The sequence below is a fragment of the Chinchilla lanigera genome, unplaced genomic scaffold (genome assembly GCF_000276665.1).
Source record: "Chinchilla lanigera isolate Chin_1 unplaced genomic scaffold, ChiLan1.0 scaffold00013, whole genome shotgun sequence".
Taxonomy (NCBI): Eukaryota; Metazoa; Chordata; class Mammalia; order Rodentia; family Chinchillidae; genus Chinchilla; species Chinchilla lanigera.
In genome coordinates, this window is record NW_004955414.1 from 25146629 (window position 1) to 25157048 (window position 10420).

Consider the following 10420-nt stretch of genomic DNA (forward strand, 5'->3'; position numbering starts at 1 on the left):
AAGAAAGAAAGAAAGAAAGAAAGAAAGAAAGAAAGAAAGAAAGAAAGAAAGAAAGAAAGAAAGGGAGGGCGGGAGAGGAGGAGGGAGGTAGGAAGGAAGGAGGGAAGGAAGAAGGAAAAGAAAAAAGAAAGAGAAGAAAGAAAAAGAATCACAAGAGCCTATGCTTTATAGATTTTAGGAATTAATTAATTTTGTATAATTTCCTTTGAATTACACTTTAGATTTTTGTGATCTGTACACCCAGAGAGCTAGATTAGATTTAAAAACCTTGTTAGTGTAGATTTTTGTCACCTCAGTTTGGTGACTTTGTCCTATAGCAATGTGCAAAGGTAGTGGTATGATAGAAAATAGTTATTTATAAATTTGGAAAACAGCAGATTCTCCCATAAAATAACAATAATTTAACGCTCTGAGATTGAAATACTTCGATTTTTAGATTTAAGAACCTTTATAGTTATAATTTTTCTATAACAAATACTTCTTTTAACCTTTGTGAGATTAGTGGTAGAAATTATTAGTGTGAGATGGTTTTGTCTTCAGGTTTTGTTTATAAAACCAATTTGATTAAGTTAATTTAGCTTTCCTATAAAAACCATGAGGCTGGGTTTGGTGGTGTAGGTGAGTAATCCCAGCACTTAGAAGGCTGAGGCAGGAAGATGGCCATGAGTTCAAGGCCAGGCTGAACTGCATAGTGAAACCCTACCTCAAAATAAAACAAAACAAGTGTTATGAATAAATATGATGCAAAATTTTTTAAGTTTTGTAGTGTATTTATTTTGCAGAGTTCTCTTGGATTATATGTTTAGGTGTGGGTGTTTTTTTTGTTTTTTTTTTTTGGTCTTTTTGAGACAGGCTCTCACTATGGAGTTCCGGCTGGCCTTGAGCTCACTTTGTAGCCCAGGCTGGCCTCGAACTCTCAACAATCCTCCTGCCTCAGCCTCCCAATTGCTGGGATTACAGGTGTGCACCACCACGTCCAGCTGTTTAGTGATTTTTGTAGGTGATTGCCATAACTGAGTGTTAAGTTTGTATTTTATTTAACTTGAAATAATTGAATGCAGTATGTTTTTTACAAAACAAAGGTTAGGAACAGGGATCTGAAAGAAATAGTTGATATGAATACTTAGGGATGGTCACAGTGCTTTCACAGTAAACATTCGTTTGTCAAACTGATTATATTTTAGGTGTTATCTATTTGAAAAATATGATAACACAGTATTGGCCTGATCGGGAAACAGCACCAGGGGATATATCACCTTACACTATACCAGAGGAAGATCGACATTGCATTCGAGAAAATATTGTAGAAGCTATTATCCACTCGCCTGAGCTCATCAGGTATGTAGATTTTAAGTTTATCTCTGCCCCCATGTCTCCCCATTCACAATACAGACAAGTCACAGGCCTGGGCTGAGGTGTATGTGTGTGGGCCAGGTTTACTCTTCCTCCTTTTTCTGTACAGTCAGTGTAGGGACACTACCTGTGGTAAGCACCAAGAAGCAAGTTTATCCATTGTTAGAGGTAATTTTCAAATTTATTTCCATGTGTATATTTTTTTTCTTTTCTCAGTATACAAGCCTGTCATTTTTATAGCAGAAAATTAATCTGACAAATGTAGTTATTAGAAAGATGTCCTTTTGATTCTTTTTTTCACCAGATTTGAATTTCATATTTGTAAAACCAGAAGTAAACTTCATATAGTATTTATGAAATACACTGAGATTAGATAAAAGGTAAAGAAGACTCTAGGGCAGTAATGGTGAACCTTTTAGAGCTTTCAATGATATAAACAGCCTACTGTGTCATGTGTGCTGTAGGTTCACCACCATGCTCTAGGGAATGCTGTTGTATACTTTATATTGTATAGTTATATTTGCCAGTTCATTTTGTTTTATTGAGGCTCTGGGGATCAAATCCAGTGCCTCACCCATTTTCCATTATAGTATATGTATTTGTGTAACTGATTCTTTTCCCTTTTTTTTAAGACGTGAACTTGCTCATGTAGACCAGACTGGCCTTGATGTTACTGGAGTCCTCTTGCCTCAGCCTGCCAGTGCTGGGATTACATGGGTATACCACCATGCCCAGCCCTGTATTCCTTTATAAAAGGGCTCTTTTTTTCTTTTCTCATACCAGGACTCGAACTCAAGGCCTCATGCTAGCTAGGCAGGCATCGGACCACTAAGCTACATCTCTAGTCCTGATGCTGTATTTCTTCCTGTTTAATATTTAATTTTGACTTTCAGGGTACAGCTTACTACATGTATTCATCACATCATCAAGCATGATTATCCCAGCCGTTGGACTGCCATCGTGGACAAGATTGGCTTTTATCTCCAGTCTGAGAACAGTGCTTGTTGGCTAGGAATTCTCCTTTGTCTTTACCAGCTTGTAAAAAATTATGAGTAAGTGTCTCTCCCAATTCCTTTAAAGTTTTGAGAAGTAGGAAAAGTTTAAACCAATTTGAAAGTGTAAAATTATATTTAGTAGGGCAAGGGATATAGCTCAGAGGCACAGTGCTTGCCTGGCAAGCACAAGGTCCTGAGTTCAATTCCCAGTACCAAAAAAAAAAAAATTACATTAGGTGCTGATAACACACTTTGGACAAGCTTTTAAACTTAAAAACTGAAGGTGATCAGTGTATGTTGAGCATTAGAGCTCTTTGTTCTTTCAGTGAATTTTTATCTTAATTTGGGTTCTTGTTAAATTTAAGAACCACTGTCTAATTCTTTTTTGGGGTACCAGGAATTGAACTCAGGACCTTGTGCTTGCCAGGCAGGCTCTGTACCACTTAGCTATGTCCCCAGCCCTCTAATTCTTAAGAATTTGTTGAGTTGCGTGTTTATTGAATCAGTGTGAGGTTTTTGTTTTTAGGGGTTTTTGTTTGTTTGTTTGTTTGTTGAGATAGGGTCCCACTATGCAGTTCAGGCTGGCCTTGACTCACTTTGTAGCCCAGGCTGGTCTCGAACTTGCAGCAACAATCCTCCTGGCTCAGCCTCCCAGGTGCTGGGACTACAGGCATGCACCACCTCGCCCGGATCATCAGTGTGTTTTGAGGTATTCATATTCACCAATTTCATTCACTACATATTTGAGATTATAATTTATTTTTTTGTTTGTTTTTTTTTTCTGGTACCAGGAATTGAACTCACGACCTTGCACTTGCCAGGCACGTGCTGTGCCACTGAGCTAAATCCCCAGCCCCAAGATTATAGTTTATGTTAAGTAGTTACTGTCCATAAGAAAGATTTGGCCCAGGGATCATTTTAGACCTGGGTTTAGGGATCAGAAAAAAAAAATCTTGGTGTTGTGGTGCAGTACTAAGCCGTACGTGAAGAGATTTTCCTTTGAAGTGTGTGGTGACAGTAATGAAACTGGTAAGGTACTTCAAAGTCTTTATATGGGAACATTACATGGAAGGCATAAAGACTTTTTTGGTGTGGTATTGGTGATCAAATCCAGGGGCCCTCTACTACTAAGTTATGTTCCTAGACTATTTTTACTTTTTAGACAGAATTGCCAAGTTGCAAATGCAGGATTTGAACTTTTGATCCTCCTTCCTCAGCCTCCCTGAGGAAGGCTTTATACTGTGGTGTCCACTTTCTTTCTAGTTCTAACAGCTATACAGATGTCTTTGTGAGCCCTCTGATTCTGGGACTTGCAGTTAGCTTCTGATATCCTTTTTGGGTCCTGTTTCAAAGTAGCTTATGAACCACTGCTGCTGTTCTTAGCAGGAGAGAAATACATTATTTACAGCATTGGTACTGGTGTTTTCTTATATTCCCACCAGCTACCCATCTTCCTGCTAAGAAATGTTCCGGCTTTGCTCAAACTTCTGTCAGAGTGCTAGTTCTTGTATTCTGGTAAGTGAGTGACTGAAGTCAGACAGAATGGCACTAAGCTGTCAGTATCATTGAGGAAGTTCAAGACTGTCCTGTTCTATAATTACACAGGAGATAACGTGAGAGGGATTTGGAAGTGGGAGATACAGGAGATTGCTGCACTGCTGGATTCCAGTTAATGTTTAGCCAGTGTTTGATTGTGGAGGACAAGGTATTCCAAAGGGACCTGTGTGGACTGAAGCAGTTCTAAGCAAATTGATGAAGAAATTGGAACTTGGTGGCCTTCAGAGAATAAACAATCAAGAAATGCTTGTCTGTTGAAGGGACATAGGAAAAATATTTGAAGAGGGGAATATGTCTTTTGTTACACCATATTGAGTAGTATAAACAACGAACAGGTGGAGATGAGCCGCCATCTTAAATGGATAATAAGGGAATCAGTTAGTGGTGTGCATGTTTTCTGATGAGAGGTTGTAGATAATAGTTTGAACTAGTAAATTAGGACCATTGTAAGAGAGGCTTTTGAATAATGCATGAGATACTTGCATGTGATCTTTTAGGTGTTGGGGAACTATTGGAAGTTTTGAGGGGTATTTTGTTTAAAAACAAAACAGTGATGGAGTAGTACTTAAGGATTTCTTATTGTGTGGTTTACCAGTTTGAAACATTGCAGCCTTGTGAGTGTAGACATTTATTAGTATCACTTTTCATACTTTCAGAAATTTTCACGGCCTTGTAATAATAATATGTTTAGCTCTATAAATTAGATTTCGCTAGTACTATTCAAGTCCCCATGTACTACTGAATGTAGTGAGGGGAGGTAGAAATTCTAACAGAGTGAGTATTGAAACCCTCTTATGATCACCCCACATGGATAAATGGAAAGAGCTCCATAATATAAGTCTGACCTTTATTGTTAAGGGGAATCTTGTTGATATTAAAGTCTGTATAGTCACATGGGAGATTGCAAATAGCTTTTTTTTTTTTTTTTTTTTTTTTTTTTGGTTTTTCTCCGGTACCGGGAACTGAACTCACGACCTTGCGCTTGCCAGGCAGGCGCTTTTTGCCGCTGAGCTAAATCCCCAGCCCCGCAAATAGCTTTTTTATATAAGTTACTATTGTTTTACTGATTTAAAGGTATAGATAATCCTTTTAAAATATGTGTTATAATTTCTTAGAGTGATTTGTTGGTTGTGTTAATAGTCTTACCAATCATTAGTGTGAACATTTCTTGCTTCTTTTTGGTGGTGCTAGATAGAGATCAAACCTAGGGCCTCTTCAAGACCAGCCTGGGCTACAGAGTGAGCTCAAGTCCAGCCTGAACTGCATACCAAGAGGCTATCGCAAAAAGAAAAAAAAACAAACCTAGGGCTTGGCATATTCTGGGCAAATGCTGTCCCACTGAGCTACTTCTCTACCTCTTCAATGTCTGTTTCTGCCTCCCTCCCCCGCTGTCCCCTTCCTTGGGAGGTTGAACCCAGGGCTTTTGTGCTGAGCTATATTCCCATCCCTATTTATTTTTTAAAGAAAAGGTTTCACTGAGTTGTTGTGGTAGGCTTGAATTTGTGATCCTTGATATTTTTTCTCCTTTTTTTTTTCACCCCCGGTACCAGGAATTGAACTTACAATCTTGTGCTTGCCAGGCAGGCGCTGTGCCGCTGAACTAAATCCCCAGCCCCGATATTTTTTATTCTTGATAATTTATGTTGGTTCTCATCTCATCCCAGCAGGAAAAAGGAATTCTACTTTTAAAGAGAATCTACCCCTGTATCTCTTAAAAATATATTTCGATGTTTACTCCTTACATATCTGTTCTCTTAAAGATAACACTAAGTAAAATCGGGATCTGCTTTGAAAGCCAGTTCGAAGCAGCTTAGAATATAATAAGTATCTGTTTCGAAAAACAAGTTGTAGGGGGGAAAAGTTGTGACTGTTAAAACCTTGATTTCTATGACCAGTGATCTGTATTTGCAAATCTAGTAAGACCTTTTACTAATACTGTTAAAGTGATAGGTAATATATATGTAGAAATGCTCCAGGTCAGCACTTCTTTATCCACACTTGGAATAAAATAGAATTCAAAATTATTTTGAATTTCAGAAAGATAATAAGGTGCACATACTACATGTTGGTAACACTCCTGTTGAATTCTGTAGCAGCATCCAGTTCAACACATTACATCCACTGTAAAATATGTGACTGTTGATCCCAGCTAGGGTAAATAAAGATTGTAAAGATTGTAAAAAGCCTGTTACGTTGGTTTTTTGCCAGGGGGATTATATTAGAACTTCTGGTTAATAATGATACTTTTGTTCATCAATTTGTTTATGAGACAGGGTCTCACTATGTAGTTTAGTCTGGCCTTGAACTTACTGTAATAGCCCACATCGGCCTCAAACTCGTGGTGGTTCTCCAGCCTCAGCCTCCCAAGTACTGGAATTATAGGCATGCACCACCACGCTGGTTTATAATGCTTTTATTTATTTATTTATGACACTAGGAATCTAATGCAGGACCTTGCACTTGCCAGGCAGGCACTTGTGCCACTGAGCTATATCCCTGACCCTATAATGCTTTCAGACATAAAATATTTTCTCTTAAAAGTGCCATTTCTGCCCTCATGAATTTGGTAGGTAAATTACTTAAAGGTGGTAATATGTAATTGATTTCATTTGTTCAACAGTTGCTACTGCTTAAAAGCCAGATCATTGTAGCTCTGTATTTGTGTCAATATTCATAATTAAAGGCTGCTTAGTTTAGTCAGCCATGGTGGTACAAGTTTATTCCCAGGACCAAGGTCTAAGGCATGAGGATTGCTGCAAGTTTCAGGCCAGCCTAAACTGCATAGGAAGACCCTGTCACAAAAAAGCAAAAGATCGCATAGGTTAGTGGTTAAGAAGCCAGAGCTGGCTACCAATTCTGCAGGGTTCACACCTACGTGTGTATTACTGGGAAACTATTTAACTTACGTGATACAGCTTTCTGCACTTTAAAAGTAAAAATACTACTAAACCTTGAAGGTTACTACTAAACTGACATCATGATAAATGTTCAATAAATATTAGAGATTTTGTTACTTGAGTCTTTTTTCAAGTTGCTTTGTTTAGCTGGGTGTGGTGGTGCATATGTGTAATCCCAGCACTCAAAAGGCTGAGGCAGGAGGATCGCCATGAGTTTGAAGACAGTCTGGGCTACATAGTGAGGTAAGGGCTAGTCTGAACTACACAGTGAGACTGTCTCAAAAAAATACTTAACAAAAACAAACAAATCAAATTGTTTTGTTTGTGGATGTGTTCCAGAGCAGTTTTATTTTCCCTGAATTGATTGGAAAGTACTTACTTTTGTTTGAACAGGTAGTTTTTGTTTGTTTGTTTGTTGTCTGTTTGAGACAGGGTCTCGCTATGCTGTTCAGGCTGGCCTTGAACTCACTTTATACCCAGCTTGTCCTCAAACTCACCACGATCCTCCTGTCTCAGCCTCCCAAGTGCTGGGATTACAGGCTTGCACTACCATGCCCAGCTGTGAACAAACAGGTAGTTTTTATGCATGTATAATGTGGAAATAAATTCTTACAGAATTAGTTTATATTCCTGCCCATAGGTATAAGAAACCAGAAGAACGGAGTCCTTTGGTAGCAGCAATGCAACATTTTCTGCCAGTTCTAAAGGATCGTTTTATCCAGCTTCTTTCAGATCAGTCTGATCAGTCTGTTCTCATCCAGAAACAAATATTCAAGATCTTCTATGCTCTTGTTCAGGTAATATTTTAAAAAGCAGATTTGGTCATTCCTTTGATCTTATTAAAAATTATATTAAAAATTAGGGGCCAAGCCGGGTGTCACGGCGCACACCTGTAGTCTGAGCACTCTGAAGGCTGAGGCAGGAGGATCATTGTGAGTTTGAGGCCAGCCTGGGCTACAAAGTGAGCTCAAGACCAGCCTGAACTGTGTAACACCCCGATTCAAAAAGACAAGAAAAAAAAAAAATTAAAGGCCAGGCATGGTGGTGCACACCTATAATCCCAGCACTTGGGAGGCTAAAGTGGGAAGATCATGACAAATTCAAGGCCAGCCTGAAATCCGTACTGAGACCCTGTCTCAAGAAAAAAAAAAAATAGCATGTGAATAATAAACATCTGCAAATGGAGATTAAGTGGGTGATTTACTAGGAAAATAAGAGGATGCCAAAATTATAAGTCTTCAAGAGGCATACCTCCCTAAATACATAAATAACCTAAATTGTAAATGGGCAATCTCAAGTTTTCTTAGTGTTCTTGAACACAACAAAATTAGTAAAATTTTCTTTTTGCTTTTCTGAGACAGAGTCTTGGTATATTGTCCAGACTGGTCTTGAACTCCTGGGTTCAAGTTATATTTCCATCTCAGGTTCCAAGTAGCTGGAACTATATGCATGTACCACCATACCCAGCAAAAATTAGTAAAATTTTGTTACCTCTTTCATCTTAAGTAATTGACGTGTCCAGCTGGGTGTTGCGGTACACACCTATAGCCTTAAGCACTTGGGAAGCTGAGCAGAGAAATGGTAGTTGAGATTGGCCTTTGCGGCATAGAAAGGCACCATCTCCAAAAAAAAAAATCAAGAGAAAAGGAAATTACAATATTGGAAACTGGTTCATTACACTTAAAACTAAAAACCTACTCTGATATTCCAGATATACATGTTATTTCAATAAGTAACAAAACCCATTCCTAAACTTGACATAAATTACTAATTCTTTGGGCTTTACTGGTATGCAGTAATAACCTTTATCATTTCTACATATTGTTCCTAATCTTTTCTAGGATAAAAGATAGCCATTAAGGAGATGCTTCACTCTGTATTCTCAGTTGAATCTGTAATTCATAAAACTGATTTTCTGATTCATATTCTGGTCTTTTTGTACCATAAAGCCATAAAAAGAATTGTTTCATTGGCCAGAACCTTTAAAACATACCCTTTAAAGTCTTAAGACATTCTCTAGATTTGGTGAGATTTTGCATATTACTTCATTGCAAGTAACAGTTAATGTTTAATTGTGTGATGAGTCTTACATGCCTGTATTTGTTTATCTGAATAACCAATTTGAAGATATCAATATGTAATACAACCACCCTTGTTAATTTCCTGTCACCTTGTCTGAAATTCTGTATTGCTTATATTGTTTTTGTGTTTTGTAAATGTGTGTCTGTTAATATGTTTTTGTTCTTTTATCTTTAAAATAAAATAAAATAAAAAATAAAGATATCCTCAGCACTTGGGAGGCTGAGGCAGGAGGATTGTTGTGAATTCAAGGCCAGCCTGAACTGCATATTAAGACCCTGTCTCAAAAGACCAAAAGAAAAAAAAAAGATATCCTAATTATCTTCCTATTGTCTAAATCTAAGGACAATATAATATTCTGTTGGATATTTCTTATAAGGTGCTTCTGTAAGTGATTTGAATAGAGAGTAATCACATTTTTTCTAAATGGTAGAATCAAAATTTTTAGATTAATCTCTTGGGAATTGCCATGGTATGAAATATTTACCTTCCTAAATCTTTTTTGAGATTAGCACATCCTGATATCAAAATACAGTCCTATCACACTTGTGAAAATAGATGTCCTAATATCCTAAATAAGGTTTTGTTTTTTTGTTTTTTTTAAGGATACGGATTTTTATCAGCCTGTTGATAGTAGGATTTATCCCTGGATCAACAGCTTTTATAATTAACTTTTTTGTTGTTATTGTTGTTTTGAAGCAGGATCTTGCTTTATAGATTAGGCTGGGTGGCCTTGAACTCATGGCAGTCCTCCAGCCTTAGCCATCTAAGTGCTGAGGTTACATACTGTATGGTTAACTCTTAGAGTACATTAAAAGAGAGACCTTTAATGATAGGTAAAGCACTTGTTAAAATTTAATAACCATTCCTGTTCTTACAAAAAATAACTGTTAGACTCCTAGAATAGTGATTTCCTTAACTTGATTTTTTTTTTCCTTAACTTGATTTTTAAAATAGGGATTTTTTTGTTTTGTTTTGTTTGTTTGTTTGTTTTTCTGCTGGTACCAGGAATCGAACTTATGACCTTGGGCTTGCCAGGCAGGTGCTTTGCTGCTGAGCTAAATCCCTAGCCCCTAAAATAGGGGTGTTTTTTTGTTTCTGTTTTTTAGAAATCTGTGGTAAATATTATACTTTAAGGTGAAAATAAGATGTAATCCCAGTAAGTGGACAGTAAGACAAACATGTCAGTGGTCACTGCCATTGTTTACTGGTACAATTACCCAGCCAAAGAAATTGGCCCAATGCACTAATATGGAAATAGGGATTGAATGAAATACTTTTTTTTTCTTCTTTTTTTTTGAATGAAATACTTTTGATAGGTGTTGTGAAGAATAAAAAGAAGTGGTATTTTAAAATACTAATTCTTGATCTTTATTTAGTATACATTGCCACTGGAGCTGATAAATCAACAGAACCTGACAGAATGGGTAGAAATTTTGAAGACTGTTGTGAATAGGGACGTACCTAATGTAAGTTTCTATGTGTTCTTTTATATTATAAAATTTGATTGTTTAATGGTATTTTGAGGATTTAAAAAAA

The 10420-nt window shown here is 37.2% G+C and overlaps 1 protein-coding gene across 2 annotated transcripts in view; it reads left to right on the forward strand.

The window, feature by feature from the left end:
- Ipo7 (importin 7) overlaps nt 1-10420 on the forward strand; it is a 64190-nt gene that overhangs the window by 14926 nt on the left and 38844 nt on the right. For both annotated transcript variants that reach the window (XM_005380260.2, XM_013511836.1), the window contains 4 exons: nt 1185-1338; nt 2247-2405; nt 7443-7599; nt 10261-10350. In XM_005380260.2, the coding sequence (XP_005380317.1) occupies nt 1185-1338; nt 2247-2405; nt 7443-7599; nt 10261-10350 (560 nt within the window). The remainder of the gene's footprint in view (nt 1-1184; nt 1339-2246; nt 2406-7442; nt 7600-10260; nt 10351-10420) is intronic.